General features: G+C 42.9%; 1 protein-coding gene across 1 annotated transcript in view; it reads right to left on the bottom strand.

The window, feature by feature from the left end:
• prkd1 (protein kinase D1) overlaps positions 1–24993 on the bottom strand; it is a 79247-nt gene that overhangs the window by 27112 nt on the left and 27142 nt on the right. Inside the window, exons 3-13 of the mRNA XM_049596164.1 lie at positions 9373–9504; positions 9081–9250; positions 7965–7988; positions 7359–7566; positions 7091–7168; positions 6700–6901; positions 6483–6606; positions 5070–5147; positions 4746–4913; positions 4361–4472; positions 676–728 (exon numbers count right to left, since the gene is read on the bottom strand). Coding sequence (XP_049452121.1) covers positions 676–728; positions 4361–4472; positions 4746–4913; positions 5070–5147; positions 6483–6606; positions 6700–6901; positions 7091–7168; positions 7359–7566; positions 7965–7988; positions 9081–9250; positions 9373–9504 — 1349 coding nt within the window. The remainder of the gene's footprint in view (positions 1–675; positions 729–4360; positions 4473–4745; positions 4914–5069; positions 5148–6482; positions 6607–6699; positions 6902–7090; positions 7169–7358; positions 7567–7964; positions 7989–9080; positions 9251–9372; positions 9505–24993) is intronic.

Genomic DNA, 24993 nt, shown 5'->3' with positions numbered 1-24993 from the left:
AGGAGCAGAGAACAAGAGCTGCTATGGGAGCTGGTTTGTACATGCAGAGAGCGCGTGGGGGAACAATGCAGGTAATGTTGGGGCTGTACATTAAAAATAATGATTTTGGATGCAGGCCGGTCGCTACCGGTGTGTTTTGGCCTTTATGATCAAGTGGGACTTATCATTCAGCACACCTGGGTCAGAGTGGGAGGGATGATTGAGAATGTTTGGTGCACCTGGAGTTTTCTTATTTTATCTCTTATCAGAAAATTAGAATTAAATTAGACAATTTGAAAATATAAAAGAACTGTAAGACAATGTTGCTACATGAGGCCAAATGTCTCGTCATGCATCTCATGCTCTTTTGAAATAGGAGCATTAGGAGTGCTTGTGATACAGTTCATTTTCTTGCCAATACTTCGGTATTTTTACATACTGTAAGTGGAATTTTGAATGCAGGATTTTTACTTGTAGTGGAGTATTTTTATACTGTGGTACTGGTGCGTCTTCCACCACTGCAGGTTACAGGGAGGTACATCCTATGCCTGACATGTGTGATACGCATCAGCAGCTAATTTTAGGTACGTATGTGTCAAATCCTCGTGCCCAGAGATGTGTATACACCGTATACCTGCGTATACACACCACTACACCTGAGTGTGTTTGTGTTTGTGTTTGTGTGTGTTTTCTTACCACGTTCTCCTGGATCTGGCAGTTGGAGACAGAAATACTGACGGAGATTTCCTCTGTTGATGAGACACAAACATGATCAGAGTCAAAACTGCAGGCAAACGACCAGAGTGAATCATCTTTAAAGGAGGGATTAAAAACACAGGTAATGATGAACACTGATGTTCAGAATTTAACTCCAAATGATGAGTATCTTATTTTGGATTTAAAACAATGTGAAAACTAATTAAACATCATTGTTAAAAACAGTTCTAGGTGCACATTTTGTCACCAGAAGCTTCTGTTAAAGTATAAAAGCAGTGTGTGAACTCTGCGTATTGATAATAAACGTTATGAATCTGACGCCTGCAGCCTTTTGGCGGTTAACACACAGTATTATTTTGGTGAACTCTTCCCCACAGGTGAACACACGGAGTCAGAGAAGGCACCGAGACCAACAGTGAAGCGTTAGTCATGATCACTTTGACGTCAGAGGAGGTCTGAAATATCTCTGATGGGTTTTGTGTGGGTGTTGACGGCCCTGAGGGATCTGAGAGTCTGCCGGAGAATTCAGCCTCAACGTGAACATTAATACCTGAGCTGGAAATGTGTCCTTTCACAGGCGGGATAATAACGCAAGAATGACATTTACATTGGTTCAATTTTATTCTCAGAGAGATTCTCTGCTGTACTGAAGGCTGGCACGAAAGAAAGGCATGTCCTGTGTTCATATTAAAGACAGAACGTGACTTTAACCTCTGAACATCAAGTATTCGCCTTTTATGTCCCTTAAATACCAAAAACGTGTGTTATTCCATAATGTCTGACAATATAATGATGTGTTTATTATGCGTCATGATGTTCCACTGCAGCTTCATATTTCTACAGAGTAAAACATTCAAATCAAAGACTCCATGATTTTGATGATTGGATGTTCACATTTTAGATGTCTTTGTCTTTTATTTTATACACATTCCCAAGCCAAAAAAAAAAATCCAATACATGTTTTGTATAATAAAAACAGAGAGGATGTGGAGGAGGTTCTTCCCTCAGGCCGTGTTGGTCCTGAACCAGTGACTACAGACTCATACATAATTCATCATAGATAATTTTGATCATCGTCACTCCAATATTTATAGATTATTATGTACTGGTTTAAATGTCATACTGATTATATATATATAGTCTTATTGTTCATTTTTAGTTCATTTTATATTTTTTTAACCTTATTTCATCTATTTGTTGGATTCATTTTTAATGTATTTGTTATGTTTCTTTTGGAGCTTGGCATCTAAGCATTTAACTATTGGTTTTACAGTCTAAGATTAAATGTATGTCAATAACTAGATTTGATTTAAAACTTTGGGATCTTTAGAAGAATCTAAGATGAAGTTATGTGTTTGGCTGTATGACTTTTAACTGGCTAAAGAGAAATAGAAATGCTTACAGGTCCAGTGTGTCGGCTTTAGGGGGATAAATTGGCAGAAATGGAAAGTAACATAATTAGTATGTTTTCTTTAGTGTATTATCACCTGAAAATGAGAATCATTGTGTTTTTGTTGCCTTAAAATGAGTGATTTATATCTACACAGGCAGCAGGTCTCTGTTTATGGAGACTGCCATGTTGCGCCGTCATGTTTCCACAGTTGCCCAGAACAGACAAACCAAACACTGGATTTTGATAGGGCCATTTGGGTTTTTGCATTTTTGCATTTTTGTGTTTTCACATCAGCCAACTCTTTAAGAAGCCGAACTGCAATGAGCGGCGCCAGAGTTACACTAATTTGTAATGTCAGACTGCTTTATCAGGTGTTTCCGGTGGTTTAAATCGCCTCGAGTTCATCTGGATCTTGTTATTGGGGAAAAACGGTGATTACACATTAGCATGTGTTGGACTAGCTGCCTTTTCCCGCCCAGAAAATGTGGATTTAGAGGAAGAGAAAAAAAAATCCCACCGTTTATGACGGCTTCTCTGGCCCGATACATAGCCTGGGCTATGTTGTCTTTAGAGTATGCCCTCTATTTAGATCTTTATATTTTTGTATATTGTTATGATTATTATTGCATATTGTATTTTTGGCTTGAGCCCATGTTTTGAATCACATTTCAGATGTGTGGATATATCATGTACTGTGCTCGCTTTCGGATTGGTGCTATGACATATTTTACACTTATATATGTTTATACATGACTTAGGTGACTTCAGACTTGACTCCAGACTCTCTGACCTGTGGACCTTTGTGTGTGTCTGGATGTATTGCTCTTTTCATTTAAGGTAATCAACACATCAGATCTGTGTCATGTAATCACTGCAGCTGCTTGTCATGTGACCATAATTGCAACATGTGATCAGCTATATTTAAGATGGCCTCTCACAGTATTTGTTTGTCTGACGAAGAGCACACAGCTCGAAACGTATGTCACGGTGTAATAAATTATATTTTTTTCTGCAAAGAGTCCTGCAGTGTTGGAAGTCATTCACCTTTCTTCGATTTAAAGGAAGAGACCTCTGTAAATAATTCAGCTCCCAACAAAAACTCCCTAACAATGAACACCAAAAGAATTCTGGCTGAGAAAAGTTTTAGCTGGTTGCAATCTGCAATTCACTAGATGCCACCAAATCCCCCTAAATCTTGCACACTTTACCTTTCAAACTGTATGGTAGAAAAGCTACAGCTACACAAACATTTCCAAAATGCTGATGCAGTTTTGAAAGCAGTAAAGACGGCTCAGGTCGTATGGATTAACAGCTATATAGAGCTGGGTGTCGTCTGCATAGCGATTAACATCAGTGTTGTCTTTGTACCATGCAAAGACTGAAAAGTAGTACTTCCAGAATCGAGCCCTGTGGCACTCCTTAAGGATTTTCATTTTAAACTAAATGTACAGAGGCCCTGAGAGGAAAGATGAATTGTTTTCTTCTTTATGCAGGCAATGTTAAACCGTAAAAAAGTTAGTTTTGTCTCCCTTACACTTAGTAAGCACACAGTAAGTGAGGGAGAGATCTATGTAGGAGATGTTATTACCTACACAGTAGAGAAACTTTTAGGCTCAATTAGGCTGGTTTCAGAATAAGAAAGTCACTCTCATTGTGAGAAGACAGAATGAAGCACTTAGTGTACGATATAAAGGTAATTGAACGTTTAGCCAAATACAGCATAAGCAAAAGGTTTTACCTTTTCAGTTAGGTAACGACAAATGTCCACTGTAAACATAATGGACCTGTTTAGTGGTGTCGGCAGGATTCTATTTCATATCCACACAATAACCGCCCACCCGCAAGGTCTAGGTTGCCACATGCTCCCATATATGCAGTCTATTCAGTGAGTGAGTGAGCCAGGAGGAGAAAGAGGGATTGATTTATGATTTTTACACTAATGTTATATAGCGCCATGAAACTCTGATTAGCCATTGCACACATTTAACAGTTACTCAGAGATCAACAAAGCAGGTCAAGGCAGTTTCCTATCGGCCGAGGATACAAAGTCAAGTGTCAGAGTTTACCAAAATATTTAACCTAAAAGTACGTGTAGTGGATGTGAACTTCTATGATCAATGGGTGTCACTGAGCTCTTATCTCAAAAATGGCAGGACAAAACCTTTTAAAAACAATGTAACCACACAAAGAACCAGATTTAAAGACAAACACTACTAATAATACAAACGTTTATAGGTTTTAGACTGTATGCGAGCTGTGATGTTGTCTTACTGTGTCCGCTGCGATGGGAGCTGTGGGAAATTCCTGTAGAGACGGCCGGCATCAGAGCGTGCTGGATAGCCATCTCCCACATCCGAGCCACATCCTGCCCCACGCCGCTGACCTGAAACAAGTCAGTATAACAAGTCATCTGTATTTATCTGTGATATATATGTAATATTAACATGTATATTTATTTTTTGAAGGTGGGGGAAGACTCGCCTATGGCACCATATTTGCTAGGGCCGCCACTGACATTCTGATTATAATACGGGTGTACCTTTACTGACTTCTACTTGTAATAAGGTACTTCTACCAACACTGGACATGGACGGTCGTCAGAAGTATAATGAGCTGTTGTAGCTTTACTACATGACATAAATACCACATTATTCACCAGGATGCTGCTGCCGGTCACAGATGATTCAGCTCTCTGCAGGTGCTCTCCCACGTAGTAAACCAGAGACGCTGTGGCGATCTCGAAGCAGTGAGGATTGGCTCCATCAGGAAGCAGAGAGAGGGTCTGAGCTGGTTCCAGAGATAAGATCTCTGACAGAGGGATCTCCTGCACACAGACGATGGACAGAGGATGAAGAAACAAGTCATTTAACTCTTTACAAAACCTGCTGCTCAGAGTGCTGATATGATGATGAGTAAAAACTCCAAACACACTGGAATAAGAGGTCCGTGATGAAGCAGGCGGTGTCAGAGCTCATCTTACCTTGTAGTATTTACTTCCGGTGTCGTTCTGAAACAGCGTAATGCATTTACTGTCCAGCCGCCAGTAATGTCTCTTCCTCTGAAACACAGAGGTGGAGAGATGTTAGATGAGACAGCAGGTGAAGAGAGATGAAAGGAGTGAGATTAAAAAACAGAAAGACAAAAGTCCAAAGGAGGAGAACACAGAGAAACTCAATAGAATAACATTTGACTTCTTTCAACTTCCGCACAGCTGAAAGACACAGGGCAGCGACACCTCCTCTGACTGAAAACTTTTGTTGGAAAAACTTTCTGATTAAAGTGTGTCTCAATTATGAAGAGAGGTATGCAAAAATTTTCGCATCACTTTTCTGTCAATGACTGTTGCTAATTATTCATCCTCTATCCATCCATTTTCAACTGTTTATCCCAGCCCAGGTTGTGGGGGCAGTAGGCTGAGCAGTACTCCAGGCGTCCCTCTCCACAGCAACGCTTTCAAGCTCCTCCTGGAGGACCCCGAGGTGTTCCCAGGCCAGACGAAATATATAATCCCTCTAGCATGTTCTGGGTCTGCCCCGGGGCCTCCTACCAGTGGGACTTGCCCAGAACACCTCTAACAGGAGGCACCCAGGAGGATCCTGATCAGAAGCCTGAATCACCTCACCTGACCCCTTTAAGGAGCAGCTCTACTCCGAGCTCCCTCTGGATGTCAGAGCTCCTCCCCCTATCTCTAAGGCTGAGCCCAGACACCCTACAGAGGAAACTCATTTCAGCCATTTTGACCTCAGTCTTTCGGTCACTACCCAGAGCTCATGACCACAGGTGAGGGTTGGGATGTAGATGGACCAGTGAATTGAAAGCTTTGCCTTCTGGCTCAGCTCTCCCTCCTCACCAGGACGGTCTGGTGCAGCGCCCGCAACACTGCAGACACCGCACCAAACTGTAGATCCATCTCATGCTCCATTTTATGGTCAATCATGAACAAGACCCCCAGATACTTGAACTCCCTTGCTTGAGGCAGTAACTCCCTCCCAACCCAGAGGAGGCAATCCACTGTGTTTCACCAGAGAGCCATGACCTCAGATTTGGAGGTGCTGACTCGTCCTGACCGCAACACGCTCAGCTGCAACCTGCCCCGGTGCATGCTGGGGGTCAGACTATAAAATGAAAGGATGTTTTGCTGCCTCTCACAGCAGCTGGAGTCTGAGAAAAAATAACTTCATTCACTGGGCCGACTGCCGGCAACTTTTAAGGTGGAACGTTAACTTGTAATGTTACTCAATGCATGAGTTGATGACGTGAATCCATCAGCACACCTTAAATTTCACTGTGACAACTTTGACCATCACTTTAGTTTTTATATGAGCAGGCAAGTCAGATAAACGGGTAAGTCGACAGATGGAAAGGTCGACAGAGAGACAGACAGGTGCAGTACCAGAGTGTCCTTGCTGGTGTAGTGGACCATCCAGCCCTCCTTCATCACGTTGCTGCTCTTCCTCTTTGTGTGTTTGACGGATTGAACGACTCGCATCAGAGGGATGTTGTTACTGGTGGTCGGGCTGTAAGGGGGGCGGGACAATGATCAATCTCACATCTGTGTGTGTTTGTGTTTTTTAGTGTCTGTGTGTGTTTGTATGTGTGTGTTTCTGTACCTGATGGCCCGGTTGGACTCGTCCAGGTCGGGGTCATGCAGGTCGCAGAGGTCGCTCGGCCCCGCCTCCAGCAGGAGACCCCCTTCTGATGTCAGCGCCTCGTCCATGTCATCCAACAGGCCGCCACCTCTGTCGACATCATGGTCATCAAGGCAACCCTCCACCATGACGACGTCTGACTCCGCCCCAGGGCTCAAGAGCTCTGTGAAACAAACACACATCTGGAACTGTTTGTTTTGCTGTCAGTGTGAGGACCGAATGTTTTATACCGCACTGTGAGGACATTAAGACTTTGATGTTGTATTAACATTGAAATCAGGTTCATAATAAGGTTTGCATGTGTGTGTGTGTGTGTGTGTGTGTGTGTGTATGTGTGTGTGCTGAAACATGCCTCCATTTTTGGAAACTTCTCCCAAGCAGTTGTTTGGCACTTTAGGAGCACATCGTTTGTGACAATTAAATTTACAATCTGAGGGAGAAACGAAGAAGAAGAGCAGCCGTTATGTCAAAGCAGATCACAGTCCCACATCTGACACCGTGTTGGCCAAAACACCCATTCATTCACCAGGTAAACACCACTTTCATTGCTAACACGCGCACGCTTGTATGTGATGATGTAGGCTGTAAAAGGTTGTATAGCTTAATAAAAAACAGCTCACCTTTACACTGCAGGCCCTGTCTGAAGAGGCCTTTCAGCAGCTTTTTGCAGTGCTGGCAGACGGTGGGCCGGGTGTACGAGTGGATCAGGAAGGTGTGAGGAACTTTAACCTTCGACAGTAGGATCTTGTCCAGTTCGATGGGACGGCCAACATACGACTGGGAGCTGGAGCGCCGCTCTCGACAGAAGTAATCTAACTGGTTCTTCTGCTGTTAGGAGAGACAAAGATCAGGAGACCAGAGTGGAGTCATGACCAAAAAAATATAGATTCACAGGATGTAGATTCATTTAAAAGTGACTTATTTTGGATGCTAAGAAAATGTTTCAGACAATGGTTGGTTACTTGATAAAACAGCAGGTAAACAAATATTGGTAAAAATTTCAGGTTCACATCTGTTCTGAGGGACTCAGATGTAAAAAAGAAAATCTTCCTTTTTTTTCCTAAGTTTATGCTAAAAACAACAATAATCAAATTGACTGATATTGGAAATAAAGTGTCATACAATTAAAGTTTTAATGAAAGTACAGTACATCTTAATTCCTTGGAGAAACAATGCTTCAGGTTGTTATTAAAAGTATTATTATGGACAAAACTAGTGGGACTTACCTCCATGCTGGGACTGACTGGAGACTGGAAAACAAAAGAAATAAAGATAGTTAAAGTGAGGTCTGAATGTTCTGATGAAAGAAACTAAATGCAAAGTATCTTTCATCCTCTGAACAACCGAAACAGTGCCATGATCCAAGGGTTTGTTCATCAGTGCATTCCAGTACCCAAACTACCATGCTATACAGTATGGCAGAAAGATTTAGTGTGTCCCAATACACAGTATGTCAAATGCAGTGTGTCCCTGAGTTCATTCCTGTGTTCCTCATACCACCCTGGTTCAGTTTAGCTTTGGTGCTTCTTTTGTACTTTGAGAACATCTGCCATGATCTTCAGTTTCTTTGCCTGTCTGCATTAAAGCTCACTTTTTGTTAAACCCACCTGCCTACCTGATGTTCTGCATGTGGGTCCTCTATGAACTGATATCCTGTCAAGCACAGACTTCCAAAAACTCTAGAATTTTTGTGTTTGAACAAAAGATGCATCATGCATGATGTATTAATCATCACCGACAACTGATGCATCATCAAGTACATGAACCTGCTAGCTTGGTAGCATGAATAAAATCTGCAATTTGCAGATTTCAGTGCAGATGAGATGTCAGGTTTTGGTTCTTTCAACAAGACTAGTCTTCCAAAAAAAATACAACAACAGTGACATGTTTCAAGCTGTTCTCATGAACTGTTCGTACGTTTTTTTTTTTTACAAAAACTAAGGCACCAAAATTTGTACATAACCCAAGTAACGATGAGCAAAGTAATTCGTGCATAACCCAGTTATTTTTTTAAGGCTGCGATCATGTGACCAATCCATTACGGGAGTAAAGAAGGAAGCAGTCTTGAGCGATCCAAGGAGGCAGGTTAGGGAGGTGGATGAGTCACAAAATATGGAACTTTCCCTTGAAGACTGGTGTTCAGATCCATGTTAACTCTGAGTCATGTTAAGATATGTCCTCGCCATGTCTGCTTTCCTAAATCTAACATCCGTAAACTTATGTTAATTACATAACTTTACATTAAGGGCGTTACGTCATTTGTCGGCCACAATGTGGTAGATACCATATGAACTGTTGTAAGAGGTTGCACTGCATGTTTAGGATGTATATTATCTACTGACCAGTAAAGCATCGTCGGTGTAGTGGGGCGGTGAGGGCTCAGCAGAGAGGGGGCGGCCCAGGTTTACCAGCCCCCCTGTCAGAGAGACGTTAGACGAGCGACGCCTCCTCACTCCGCTGCAGTTATTGGGGATCTTAAAGGCACAGCGCTTGTGATAGTTCAGACCACAGCCTGGACAGGAAGTAAGACAACGGTAAATTTATTAACCACTGACTAATTTGTTGAACACCTACATGGACAGAAATGTGAAAACTAATGGACAAGAACAGAAAATTACATCAGTAAGTCCGCACCTTCACATTTGAGTCCCTGACGTACGAGTCCCCACAGCATCTCTCCACAGTGGTCGCAGAAGGCCGGAGCTCGGTACGAGTGGACGAACAGACAGTGTGGACGGATCTGGAAGTCCTCCACTGTGGCTGAAGCTGCAGAAAAACAAAAGATGTGGAGGACATGTCAGCAATGATGACAGACCAGGGAAATCTTCTGTAAAATACAACACAAGAAGACTGGAATAGTAGACTTCACTCCCCCATCCTCCACTCCCAAGTGGCACCAGAAAACCAGTTCCTTCTCTTAGGTCGGTCCTCAGGAGACTCTGAATAAACCCAGTATTCCATGAGAGTTTAAGTTGAGATGTGAGCACCGAAAGGAGTTGAAGAATGTTGAAGTAAAGGCTTTAAGAGGATATGAAACATCAGTTAAAATGTACAAACTCAGTACGTTTATATCAGTGGCGATTGCTCTAAGACTGCAAGGGAAGCCCAGCTTCCTCTAAAATGTCAAAAAATAAGTGGTCAAATATGTACTGTTGTGTTTACATTTCATTGACTAAATATGCGCTAGAACACGTTCAACTTTTATTCAGAATCAGCTACTGATCACAGGTCACTGACGCGACTTTCTTCTCATTCATTCTTGTAGCGTCACGGTGCATTGAACAGTGGAAGCTTAGTGTCCAAAGACTTCAGTGGGGAAGCATAGAGTGGGTTGTTCCACTGCAGCGAAACTAAACAGTCATTGGATAAATGTTCGGTTTTGTCCCGCCCGTCGGACGCTCAGCGTCTCTGGAGGTTTATGGGGCAGTGGGCTGGCCTCGGCTGGCCTGGACGCTGGGCTTCTGCATGATGATTGGATGATCTGTCTGAGGCTGAATCCCTTTTTGATTGACAACGAAATGAGCGAATCAGCAATCTTGAAATATAAACCACCGGAGCATTTTTCAAGTTTCATTCCGTTGTTCCGAGTTGATCTGGAGACTTTTCCAATCCTCTTAGTGACTTTTTCTTTGTTAAAAATGACTAGCGACAAATCTAGCATCTTTTTCTGGTGTTATTGGAGACTGTACTCGTGTTTGGAGACTCTGACTTCTGTCGCTCTGCAGTTACTGTCCCCAGCGAGCAGCGGGTGCTGCTGTGAGCCCCTCCACCGTCCCAAAGCACCCACAGGCGGTCGCACTAGCCTCGCACAGCAGCCGCTACTGGTTTATATGCACAGTTAAGTTGAGCTACGGTTACAGCTTGAATAAGCCATTTAATTGGACAACTGTCCTCGTCCCAGTATACATGTGCCGAGTGTATTTAGGACCCAAATGCAGCACTCTGGAAATCAGTGACAGTTGGTAAGGACCTATATTTAAACAGAGGCAAAAGAGGAACTTGGGCAGATGAAGAAACACAGGTAGCAGTTTGTTCTTTAGGCTGGTAGCCCACACACAGTCTCTGGGGTTCAGGCTCGAGGGTCGAACCGAGCCGAACCCGGAAACAGGGCCATGAGCAGTGGTGTGAGCCCACGGACTAACACAGTTCAGTCTGTCGGGGGGTGACAGTACCTGAGAGGGGCAGGCAGGGTACACGGTTGACGAGGCAGAGGGTTGAGAACCAGACGAGCAGGCAGATGAAGCAGAGCGACTGATGACAAAGAAGCAGGAAGAAGACCAGGGCCAGGCAGAGGATTCAGAACCAGGTAGGCGACAGGGGACGAGCAGGAGGTAAATAGAGACCAGGTGAGGGATCGAGGAGCCAACAGGTGGGTGAACAGAGAATGCACACATGAACACATGCAGCATCTCACCATCAGTCAGTCAGTGAGCTGCAGCTGACACAAGGTTAGCAGATGGGAACTCTCACACTTGACGAAAGACAACACAACACAGCCACAGGAAAACAAGAACGAGACATGCTGAGGCAGTACTCGTGGTCAGGGACAGAAGGCTGGTGTGTTTACCAGAAGCCGGATGAGGAAGGCCGGTCAGAGGTAGGAAGAGTCGGCAACAGGAGATCAGGCGGGTAAAGAATGGTGTAAAGTCTTGCATGAAGGTAAAGTGAGCTGGAGAGGCTGATTGGGGATGAGCTGCAGCTGTGGAGGCAGGAGAGTGGAGTTGGGCTGGCAGGCAGTATGTGCGACTCCTCTACGATAGGTGGAGATATGCCCCCTTTCAGCTTGTTAGTATTGGACCTTTTTCCTGTTGACCTATTACGTCACAGACCAAACAATGGACAAACAAGTTAGCTACGGTTAGCTAGCAGCTAACTGCTACCATGGTGGACAACTTTACAGCTCTGTACATTTGGTCCGTCCAAAAAGTCACGGCTCTGGATGTAGATTTCTCCATGTTGTTACCGGCTTCTTCTTCTCTTACACATTTAATGCTATTGGACTTGTGGATCAAAGCCCGGGGCGGAAACAATTGCTGAATGCAACTTAAGTACTATAAAACATTTCAGCCGTAAAAGGAATATCAGCCACTTTATGAGCTGATTAATTAGACACCAACCAGTCCATCAGAGACACCAGAGGAATGAAGGCCCATTTCACACATGTTGACTCACCAAGAAACAAAATGTTTGTTCTGAGATTTATGTGTGAACATTCACTGAAATCAATCTTCCATAAATGACTTTTTCAGCATTAAAAACAATCCAAACCCGAAGTTAGCAGCAGAACAACAGTCCAGTATTCTGCTCTCTCTAATGGGGAGCAAACAAACCGCTCTGTGACTCAGTGGCAACACGTATTATTCTGAAGTGATTTCTCTTTTGAAATCGTCTCTCAGAGTCGAGCAGCTGCTGAACTGGGGTGACTGGGCCGCTGGCCATAATAGCCATCTGAGCTCAAACATCCTCCAGCTGTTTTCACAAAAACTCAGTTGGGCACTCTGGCAGCATGGCGGACTCCCACTGACGAACCCACAACACCACAGAGGGAAGCAACCGGCCTGCAGCAGCCATTAAAAAGTTAACCCAAACTTCTCAGGTTTACTTGTGAGTTTAGAAATCTGCACAAACTGTCAGAGTAAAGACTGAGCAGCTCGGGGACAGGTGAGCAGGAAACATCTGGTTGAGGTAAGAACACTCACTGTGTGATGGTTTAATGAGCTGTGCAGCAGTTTGGGATCAACACTCTCCTGATTCATGAGCATCTGTTTTACTGTGCGCGCTTTCAAACTGCAGTTTGGTGACAGCTGACAGTTTATCATCATTTAAGTTCGACACAGAGTGACGGGTTTTAGAAGCAAAATGCAGCATTTAGTTTTGGTGTGAGTTCAGGGCTCATCAGCTGGACACTGGGTACGTTTATATGTTCACAAATATTCCACTACTATTCTAAATATGACAGTATTCTGTTTTAATATTCCAGATTAGGCCTTTTTCTGAATTCATCATTTTCGGATTCAGACTTTTTTTTTGGCATTCTCTTGTTAACAGAGCCTACTTCCATCATATTTACGAGTGTACATTGTGCAAAAAAACAATTGAAAATGGCTGCTCTCAGTTCACAGAACATGTTTTCATTGCCTGTACTGAGGGTATGTTGGGAGTTTGGCAAACGAGCATTTATGTATGCAGTTCAAAATATGTGGAATCTTCTACAGAAGGATTTTGCACTGAAATGCACTGCTGCAAGATTTTTGTACACAACCATTTATATGCCAGTGTCAGGGTGTATCTGAGCTGGTCTTTGTAATCATGTGTAGTTGCTCCTACTTTTTGTTCTTTTTGTTTTTATTCTTTTTTTTCCCTCCATTTTTATGGTTCACTTATAGAGTGCCGAAGTCACGCCCCTTCCGGTGAAGCTCAGGGGACCTTAGATCGGAAAAAATATGAATGGCAATGAATGGGGAGAGAAATATTATCTTTTGTTCCCGTTTGAGTTGCGACATGAAATCTAAATATGTCGTTAATGAATTTAAAACATAAATTTTAAGGTCAAGAAAGTCATACTTTGTGGTAAAACTGTTGAGATATAAGCTTTTTAATTAGAAAGACTCAAGAGTACACAGGAGGAGGTCGCATATGTGACGTCATAGCTTTCGCTTGCTTCCTGCAGCTTGGCCTCCCCGCTGAAATTCCACTGTTTTATGATTAATCGATTTATGATTGAAGATTGAAGTCTGTGTGTTTTGTGCCAGGTTGCAGTCACTCCAAGCTGCAGGAAGCGAGCGAAAGCTATGACGTCACATACGCGACTGCCTCCTGTGTAGTTTTTCTAATTGTGTTTTTTTCAAAAGCTTATATCTCAACAGTTTTACCACAAAGTATGACTTTCTTGACCTTAAAATGTATGTTTTAAATTCATTAATGACATATTTGGATTTCATGTCACAACTCAAACGGGACCAAAAGATAATATTTCTCTTCTCTAAGGTCCCATGAGCTTCACCAGAAGGGGCGTGACTTCGGCACTCTATAGCAGGGGTCTGCAACCTGTGGCTTTGACAGACAAATTATATGGAAATGAAAAACCATTTTTATTATTATTTTTTTCTTGACATTTTAATTTTCATTTATTGTTGTAGACCTAAAACGATTCTTACATTCTTCACCTGTAAAAATGCATAGCCTATACACTGATTTAAGAAAATATTTTAAAATCTCTTGAACTAAAATGTGCGTCATATGTCTCTGGCCTGGCGCCTTTTCATCTAAAAACATCACTAGCGATGGCTACATTAGTGTTGAGTCTTCCTAGCTGAGCTAGCTGTGGATTCAAAATCCAGAAAGGTTAAAGTCTCAGGGGAAAATAGAGTTTCAACAGGAGTGGACAAATTTGTTTGTCAGCAAAGTGTAAGTACCAAATAATCAAAAATAGCCCACTGCAGAGTAGCCACCTTGTGCTAAACATATTCATATAACAGATCCATTAGTAATGTTGATTGGCTAAATTCAACTTAAAACCTTAACCTTTACTATCAGGCTCAAATATGTTTTGCAGCTCCAGACAGATTTTATTTTTATTTATACATAAATATACTTTCTGGCTTTTTTATGTAGTAATCTCACTAGTTTTAGAGCTGTATATTTTCATTTTGTATTTTTGTTCCATGTTGTCTGTCTGTAACTTTATGTTGCTGCCTGTCTCGACACTATTGAGAAAGATATCTTTAATCTCAAAAGTTAAGTTAAAATAAATAAAAAATATGCTAGTATTATTCAAGTTTTAATAGTATTATTTGGACATGTGTACAGCGCATTCAGAATCTGCGTCTCAGTTGTTGTTTTTTACGGCAGTTTGCGACACATGGCCTCTTTGTTTGTACAATCAGCTCAGTACGTTGTCATGGATACATTGTACACAAACCAGCTCGCCAACGGTTTGAAGGCTGGTGTAGAGATGCGTGCCCAAAACAAAAAGCCTACATTTCTGGTCGGAGGGAGAAACTACTCCTTAACGTTATGAAAGAATTGGATACCATCAGGTTTTTGGATGCACAAATATCACAACACCAACATTTTCAAGAAGGTGGTTCAAGGAATGAAAGAGTGAGGCTGTGCTCACACGATCCAACAAGTCTGCCACTGGTGGAAAGAAATCCTACTATGATGCAAAGCAGTTCCATATTCTGACATGATAAACGACATGTTAGGAGACGTTAATCAGAGTATGCACAGCTGCATGTAAACAGGAATATTAGTGCAATATTCATTTCCAACAGCCATGTAAACAGCTTAATAGGAATGTTGTCTTTTTCATTATAAGGGCAAACACTGGGGTCAGTATTTGAATTGTTAGATGCCTTCATTTTTGTACTGATCTTCAAATGTGTACTACTTTTCATATCTGATTTCTAAAACATGTTTATCCATAAAAACCTTTGTAAATGTGACGAGAAGCCAGATTTCACTAATGTGGTTTAAAGGCCCCGCAGGCTGCACAGTGGACCTGCACAGGTGTTTACACTGATTGTGCCTGATTAAAATTCTTCAGAGGTGGGTGTGTAAAGACTTCAGTGTTTCATTAACATTTCTCCTCACATGCTGTTGCAACTGTGAGGAAACAGAAACACTTGGACCTTTTGTCTCTCTTAAGACTCATTTATTCTCCCTTTATGTACATTAATAGATGCGTCCGTTTCAAATGTTGTGAACGTCACTGTCCTCATACTTCCATGCTTCCCTTATGATGGCACAGATACAGCCAATGAGAAGAAGACTCAAAAGTTTCACACAACAAACGAGGTGACAGTGGAGGAGGTCGTAATATTTTACCTTTAAATGGAGACGGTGTTGGTCTTTGAGGCCACTATATAGCCTACATTCAGATATGTGGACGGAGAATTCTTTTCACCATATTACTGATTTGTTCTTTCCCACAATGACTTAAATTTCTTCATCATCTCCTGCGGTTTTACTTCCCTACCTCGAAATATGCCACACTGCATCCACGATCTCTGGTGGTACTTCTCCATTCTGTCTTCAACCGTACGTAATACAACATATTACAAGGAGGTGTAAAGTCCCTATAGACGAATTCGGCGAGCGATTTGTGTATGCCGCCATCTTGCAGCGGCCATCAATTCATGATGCTGTCATTGTGAACTGACTCTCTACAATGACAGCATCATGAATAGCTGGATTGATGATGTTAGACAGTGGCCTCCGGTAACTTATGAAGGTATCTTAAATGAGTACCGATATTATTATAGAAATTAATCATTTGTTTGAGCGATAAGCAGGAAAGATTAGAGTAATAGGGAGATAACAGACTGTATCATTAAACACTGTGTAATATAACGTTAGCGTATGTTACGTGTGCTGACGTTAGCAAGCTAGCAGCGTGACATTTAATCATTATGGACAGGCTACGTGACTAAAAACAACAACAACACGTGTTTGTGTTTTGTTTTAGGTATTCAAGAATATTTTATTGATGGCCTGGCCTCCGATGACCAGAAAAACGGCAATTACAGGTCTCTGATTGAGGGTCAAAATTACCTGAGCTCCGGATGGGTTGGGCAAATTTTACACCGCCTTTTAGACGACCATCATATCATATTGAAGGCGATCAATATTGATCGCCTTCAATATGATGTGATGGTCACGTAGCCTGTCCATAATGATTAAATGTCATGCTGCTAGCTTGCTAACGTCAGCACACGTAACATATGCTAACGTTATATTACACAGTGTTTAATGATACAGTCTATTATCTCCCTATTACTCTAATCTTTCCTGCTTATTGTTCAAACAAATGATTAATTTCTATATTAATATCGGTACTCATTTAAGATACCTTCATCAGTTACCGGAGGCCACCGTCTAACATCATCAATCCAGCTATTCATGATGCTGTCACTGTAGAGAGTCAGTTCACAATGACAGCATCATGAATTGATGACTGACACATGTCACTGCAGCAATGGCGCCGCCGCAAGATGGCGGCATACACAAATCGCTCGCCGAATTCGTCTATAGGGACAGTGAAAGTGGTCGTGGATGGGTCAAACAAACCCTGGACTTTCACCTGGGATCCCAATGTTCGCTTCCAGTTTGAATGTAGAGCCAAACCATGATGTTTTTTTCTAAACCTAACCTCTTGCTTTTGTTGACGTCCTGGTGTTGGTTGCTGTATCCCGGAACATCAACAGCAGACACAGGAGGACACCTATCACGTAATACAGAGACATGAAAAGCCACAGACAAAGCAGCGGTATGTGACGGCTTGGGGACATGTTTAAATGCCCTAAAACAGGCTGCCAGACAGACTTGGTAAACCCAAACATGTAAGGGAGGGTGAACTGGGAATGTCTGGCTGAGGCCCCTGTCCTTGGGGACTTCAACTCCCATCCAGCGCATCCTAGGGGAGGCTGGGGACGTGGAATCCAAGTGGTCCATGTTCATAGCCTCTCAATATGGAGACGGCTGCTAGATGCTGTGGATACAAGGCTGTCGGTGCTTGTCAGGGCAGCAACCTACAAAGTAGGAGGCCTTTTTGTTCTGGCTGGTCCAGGGGTCTCCTGAAGCAGCACACAGCTACCGATGGCTGAAGCAAAAACTCAGGTGTGGGAGAAGTTTGGGGAGGCTATGGAGAAGGAAATATTGTCGAGCAGTGGAGGGAGCACTTTGAGGAACTCCTGAATTCCATCCCATCCTCCATGAAGAAAGCAGAGCCTGCGGATTGGCAAACCAGGTGGTGGTTCCCATTTTCAAAAAATGGGAGTGGAGGATGTGCTCCAATTAGCAGGATATCACACTGCTCAGTCTCCCAGGTAAAGTTTACACCAGGGTGCTGGAAAGGAGGCTCTGACTGATGCGGATTCCATCCTGGTCTTGGAACAGTGGACCAGCTCTTTGCCCTTGCGAGGCTGCTGAAGAGGTTGTGGGAGTTTGCCCATCCAGGCTACATGGGATTTGTGGACTTGGAGAAAGACTTACGACCACGTCCCCCCAGGGGGTCTTGTGGTGGGTACTGCAGAAATACAGGATACCAAGGTTGCTGCTATGAGCCATCTGGTCCTTGTATAACCAAAATGACAGTGTCCACATACTTGGGATAAAGTCAAACACCTTCTCATTGGGTGTTGGCCTCCACCAGGTCCTTCCCATCCGGCTGATATGAGTTTCCTCTGTGGGGTGTCTGGGCTCAGCCTTAGAGATAGGTTGAGGAGCTTAGCTATCCAGAGGGAGCTCAGAGTAGAGCCGCTGCTCCTTCATGCCGAAAAGGGTCAGTTGAGGTGATTCAACATCTGATCAGGATCCTCCTGGACGCGTCCCGTTGAAGGTGTTTCAGGCACGTCCCACTAGTAGGAGGCCCCGGGGCAGACCCAGAACATGCTGGAGGGATTACATATCTCATCTGGCCTGGGAATGTATTGGGGGTCCCCCAGGAGGAGCTGGAAAGCACTGCTGGGACGAGGAACGTCTGGGGTGCTTTGCTTGGCCTGCTGCCCCCGCCACCTTGGATAAGCGGATGATAATGGATAGTTGGATGGATGGATGGGACCGGAGGGGGTGTTCCAATTATCAAGGTTCACACTGCTCAGCCTCCCTGGGAAAGTTTACTCCAGGGTGCGGGAAAGGAGGCTCCGACCAATTGTTGAACCATGGATTCAGGAGGAGCAACACGGATTCCATTCTTGTTGTGGAACAGTGGACCAGCTCTTTAAAAACAGCTGCTCACTGTGGCTTTTATCAAACAAACAGGATGAAATAGTGCATTTGGGGACTATTTTCAGCAGCAGATTAATCCACATTTGATGCTCCGGTGAGTATTTGTGTCAGCAACGTGAGGCAAAATAAACTACAGTGTGTGTTCATGGTAATGAAGGAACATGTCACCCAGGGACACAGTGATGTGTTTCTAATAACAGTGGAGGAAGCAGAGATACCAGGCTGCAGAAACACACACGACTTGTTGGTCGATTCGCTCACTGTTGGTTTGAGTCTGAAATATTTTGAAAAGATAAAACCAGAGTTAGAGCTGCAGAGACAGAGAGGAGAGGGGAGGGAGATAAACACAACAACAGAGACAAAGAGTAATGAATGGGTTGTTAGCGGGTATTTTGTAAATGTTTTGGAGGTATGAGAGGCTCTTAGCGGGCGCAGATGGACCGAGTGTTTGTTTGGTTGGCCAGCAGGCTTGGCAAGGCATGATGGGTAGTTTGGGATGTCGTTTTCACTCCCTTTCTCTCTGTCTCTGCATGTATTTCTGAAATCCCTCTCGCCTTTTCCTTTTTCCTACACACACACACACACACACACATACACACTCGCCCTGTGCTGTGGTCCTCCAGTAGAATACGGCTCTGATTAGACATTCTGCTGCAGGAAATTACCTCCATTTATTCAAATTATTGTTTATGCCTTTTGTTTGGAGGGCCAACATACGTTTGGAAGTCTGAACAAGCTCCCAAACTGTTATTATATGCTTCAGAAAATGACTTGTGTGTCTATGTGTGTGTGTGTGTGTGTGTGTGTGTGTGTGAGGGTTTCCTAGGTAGTCCTTGTCTGAATATAAATGCGGTGTTTATGTGTGTGTTCTCTGTGGTGGAATTAAATGCGTTAAGGAGCGCTCGCTGCTGGCTTGTTAACCCACAACCAGAAAACAAACACTGCGGGTGGAGAAACTGTAAACCAGCAGTGGTGCAACAGCAGGGTGTGGTGCGTTAATAATTACATCCATGTTTTGGCTGTTAAGCTCGATAACTTTGCGCAACAGCAGATTAAACTTTAATGATCAGAAATCAGTCTTTATAAAGACGCACAGTAAACATTTACTGATGTTATTATAACTATTGTTCAACAACAAGAGCACGCTTCTCTCTCCCACTAATGCAAATCACCTTTCATTCATTCATTTATTTTCCATAACCACTTATCCTGTTGGGGGTCGTAGGGGGGCTGGAGCCTACCCCAGGTTGCATTGGGTGAACGGCAAGGTACACCCTGAAGAGGTCACTAGACTATCACGGGGCTGACACACCAAGACAGACAACCATTTAACCTAGCCTGAATGTCTTTGGACTGTGGGAGGAAGTCGGAGCACCCCGAGAAAACCCACGCTGACACGGGAGAACATACAGACTCCACACAGAAGGGCTTCCCCACCCTGGGGTTCAAACCAGGAACCCTCTTGCTTTAAGGCGACAATGCTAACCACTGCACCAGCTGCCAATTCAATTTACCTACAACTCGCTAATTCAACCACCTCTGCCTTATAGGTGTGTCTAACCCTTTCTCCTCAACTCGTCTCAGTTCTCACAACCATCCCCCCAAACCGTGTTCTTCTTCTCTCTTCCTTCTCAGCAGGACAGCAAAGGGGTTCAGCCGTGAGTACCATCACCTCACAACAAGGTCGTCCTTGATATCCGCAGTTTTGTAAACAGTAGATTCCCTCAATTCCCTAACGCACCCACGGATTCTCCATTGGACATGTTCATTAAACCAGCAACTGCCCTTAAGGGAATGATGTCATACTTCTACACTCATATCCATTCTCTTCGCCTTGATTCTTTAAATTCAATTAAAGCGCTTTGGGAAACGGACCTGGGACAGGAGACTGCCAAGGAACTCTGGGAGGAGGCCCTTGACAGAGTCCATAAATCCTCTATCTGTGCAAAACACAGATTAATCCAGTGCAAAATTATTCACCGCGCCCACTTCACAAAGGTTAGGTTTTCCAAGATCTACAAGGACGTGGACCCAACTTGTGACAGGTGTCGCCAGGCACCGGCAAGTCATGTGCACATGTTTTGGTCCTGACCTGCCTTACACTCCTATTGGAGAGACATTTTTACATCCTTATCAAAGGTTACTAATAAATTAATAGAACCAAATGCAATAATTGCTTTGTTTGGTGTATCTCCACCGACCATTTCACTCTCCTCTTCAGAGGTTGCTCTTATATTCTTTGTTACTTTATTAGCGAGACGCTTGATTTTGCTCAAGTGGAAATCTCCAATTCCTCCTTCATACACGTTATGGATAAGAGAAATCCTTAATTTTGTGAGACTAGAAAAGATCAGATACCTTTTTGAAGGGCTTCCTTAGGAAATTCTGTAAGATATGGGACACCTTTTTGGTGTATATTTGTGAGCTGGACTTCCTGGTTATTCCCAAGTGACCCATTAGGTACCCCAGTAATGTTAAAGCTGTGACATGACAGATTCTGGACTGACCAACAGCTACTATTCTATGTTTTATTATTTTATTTTATATTGTTATCATTATTCGTATATCTTTTTTACAGCCCTTTAAGTTTGTTTTTTTTCTTTCTCTGTCTATAGTCCTCCTTGTCTTAGGTTTTGTTCTTTTGTTCTTTAGATATTGTAATATTTGTCCTGTCTTAGTTCTTTTGAGATCTTTCACTGTTCTCATCTTGTTTATTTCTCGAACTGTTGCTCTATCAATATTCAGTTCATTAATGACACTGTGATATTTATCTGTTCTATTTGAAAATTCCAATAAAGAGATTGTGGAAAAAAAAAAAAGATGGTCCTTGATGTGAACCCGGGGGTGAATATGCAGCATGGAGCTCATCAAGATGTGTCCCCGACCCTGAGTCTCCACCCCTGGGTTCAAAAATGCTCCGGCCTCACCACAACTAGATCTCACGAACTTCCTTTTGTTCCTCTCCTCAACCCTCACCCGCAACCTTCAGGTCCCCTTTATTCCCTTGCAAACGATCACTTTTTATCCCTACCCCTATCGTCCCATTGAACTCGACCCTCTCCCCATCATCCCTGATCCCCCAGTCATCCAATAAAAACACTTTTATACTGTACGTATGGTGTGGTCTTTGTTAGTGAATCAGCTAATAGATTGAATCACATGTTTGTTTACAATAACTTCGGGGTAGAAAACCCCCAGGTCCAAACATAACAAGTGCTGCCTTAATGGGTTTGTTTTTAGACACCTAAAAATATCCCTATCTGTTTCGGTGTACTTCGAACCTTTTCCGAACATGAACTGAAGCCATTATCTCAAATACACCAGACTCCATTGACAAAAACATTTTAAGAACATGGGAGTTCTCAGGGGCTTGTTCACGAGTGAGGGTGGAATGGAGCGTGAGATGGATCGGCGGTTTGGCGCCGAACTTCTGTGGTGAAGAAAGAGTTGAGCTAGAAGGCGAAGCTATACTCGTCAATCTCTGCCTCCAACCCTCACCTAAGGTCATGAGCTCTGGGTAGTGCTGAAAGAATGAGATGGCTGGGCTCAGCTTTAGAGATAGGGTGAGGAGTTCAGGCACCTGGAGGGAGCTCTGTGACATGGTGCGTTATCCTGCTGGAAGTAGCCATCAGAAGATGGGTACACTGTGGTCATAAAGGGATGGACACGGTCAGCAACAATACTCAGGTAGGCTGTGGTGTTTAAACCATGCTCAGTTGGTACTAAGAAAATCTCCCCCACACCATTACACCAGCAGCAGCAGCAGCAGCCTGAAGCGTTGATACAAGGCAGGATGGATCCATGCTTCCATCTGAATGTGGTTTTTCCAATCTTCTATTGTCCAGTTTTGGTGAGAAAACCCGTGTGAATTGTAGCCTCAGTTTCCTGTTGTTAGCTGACAGGAGTGGCACCTGGTGTGGTCTTCTGCTGCTGTAGCCCATCTGCTTCAAGGTTGGACAAGGTGTTGTTGCTTCAGAGATGCTCTTCTGCACACCTTGGTTGGAACCAGTGCTTATTTGACTTCCTGTTGCCTTTCTATCATCTTGAACCAGTCTGGCCATTCTCCTCTGACCTCTGGCATCAACAAGGCATTTTGGCTCACTGGATATTTTCTCTTTTTGGGACCATCCTCTGTAAACCCTAGAGATGGTTGTGCTGAAAATCCCAGTCGCAGTTTCTGGCACCAACAACCATGCCACGTTCAAAGTCACTTCAATCACCTTTCTTCATCATTCTGATGCTCCGTTTGAACTTCAGCAGCTCGTCTTCACCATGTCTAAATACACTGGATGTTTGCACTGATTATGGTGACGCATTACGCATGTGTACATATACACATATGGACATGTGTATGTGCATGTGTCTTTCATTTGTTTTGTTTTTTAATAATTTTGTAATTTGCCTATTATTAAATTAGTGTTTGGCGTCACGGCAAACTTTAATGAAAACAACAGATCACAGGCAAAGTAAATGGGAGCGGTGGAATCACATCATCCTCGGGGTTTATTGTGGATTGTAAACAACTTTAATCAACATGTGAGCTGATTAAAAAAAAAAAAAAAAGCAGGAGGAAACATCATAGTTTATTAGCTAGCTCTCGGGTTAAAATCACAGCCAATAAAACCTGTCTGGATGAGTGTTTCGGGAATTATCAGGATGTTTTTTTTACAGGTCGTTTGTGACCAATCAGCTCGCTTGGCTGGAGCTCCCTGTTACACCGTACAAAGTCAATTTCCTGTTTGTTTCCTCCACACTTCGAGCTGTCGCCGAGACTGACAGAGAGCTGTTAACAAAAGTGTTTTTAACTGAGTGTCAGCATCCTGACAGGAGGAGGAGGAGGAGGAGGAGGGAGAAGAAAAGGTAGAGGAGGTGGGAGAGGAGGGGGTGGAGAAGAAGAGGGGAATGATATGGAGGAAGAGGAGGATGATAGATGAAGGTGGGAGGAGACAGAGTGAGGTGAGGTGGTAAAGGAGCAGGAAAACATTACAGTGGAGATGAAACATTGAACATTAGGACTGTGGTTTGTTTGATTTTTACCTCAGACAGATTTGACACTGCAATAAACCTGATATCCACCTGGATCTGCTAAAAACAAGATTGTATCTCATGTTTCTTCAGCAGGGTGCAGCCATTTTACAACAAGCTGCTTGTGACGTCACTGGGATGCAAATTTGCGCATCCTGGGATAGCAAAGCAAAGGCCTGCCTCACCCTAACTGATTTCACCCCTATTCATTCATCTTCTCTAATAGCCTGTCCTGTTGGGAGTCGCAGGAGCCTGGAGCCTATCCCAGCTACACTGGGTGAGAGGCGGGGTTCACCCTGGACAGGTCACCAGACTATCACAGGGCTGACACATAGAGACAGACAACCATTCACACTCACATGTGACTGTGGGAGGAAGCTGGAGTACCCAGTGAGGCACGGGAGGAGCACATGGGCTCGGCACAGAGGGGCTCCCAAACCCTGGGTTCAAACCAGGAACCGTCTTGCGAGAATCAAACAGCATTTTTACAAAATGAACAACGGGAGTGGCACCAGTGTCCTATACGCACATTTTAAACTCCATGGCAAACACAATGTGCAGAGCATGGGCCTGGAGAGCAATAGGGATTGGACCATGGGCCAGAGACGAGCAGCGGAGAGGAGATGGATTCATCTATTAAAAACAATAAACCCTACTGGTCTCAATGAAAAATATGGTTGATGAATCCATTTCCACTTGTTAATAGAAGATTTTTTTTTAGCATTTATTAGAAATGCTTACCTCCTGACTTTCCAGGGCCTCTTTTCCACAGGTTTTTAATGGGGCTCTGGCTGCGGAACACCAACGGATAAATGAATTTTATGTATTTGCTTTCTAAATTTTTATTTTTATTTTTTATATATTTTAAATTTTACTGGGTTTATTTGTTTATATTACTAGAATGCAGCTTCTCCCAATTGGTTTAATGATTTATTACTTTTTGTGTGTGTGTGTGTATATTGTATATATTTATTTTATGCATGCTCTTACAATATATATTTTTTTATATTTCACCCTTCTATGAATTTTAGTGTGTATTTTAAATTACTATGATCACTTTTTTATATAGCACTTACTGATTCATGTTGGACGAAGCTGCATCTTTATTTACAATGTATTATTTATTTACTATATTTATTTATTTTCTTAATTATTCTATTTACTTATTTATTTTTATTATTAACTTATTCATTTTATCTGTAGCATTACACCAGCTTTTGGCCCGCAGCCTGAGTGCCCATTAACCTTTATTATTTTAAATAAACTTTATTGAAAAATCTGGGGTGAGCTATGTTTTATTTATAAACCAGAGCAAGTTTTAGATTGGGGGCTTGAATTGTACATCATAAGTCACTAGACATCAAAGAATTGCATGTTTTAAAATTACTTATTTATATTTTATGAACTTTTGTGATTTCCCTTTAATTGTTTTTATTGTTCTATGTACTTTTATTGAGTTGTCATTCAGCACTTTTGCATGCATTTATTTATTTATATATT

The sequence above is a fragment of the Epinephelus fuscoguttatus genome, linkage group LG14 (genome assembly GCF_011397635.1).
Source record: "Epinephelus fuscoguttatus linkage group LG14, E.fuscoguttatus.final_Chr_v1".
Taxonomy (NCBI): domain Eukaryota; kingdom Metazoa; phylum Chordata; class Actinopteri; order Perciformes; family Serranidae; genus Epinephelus; species Epinephelus fuscoguttatus.
This window is presented reverse-complemented; position numbering and strand designations above follow the sequence as displayed.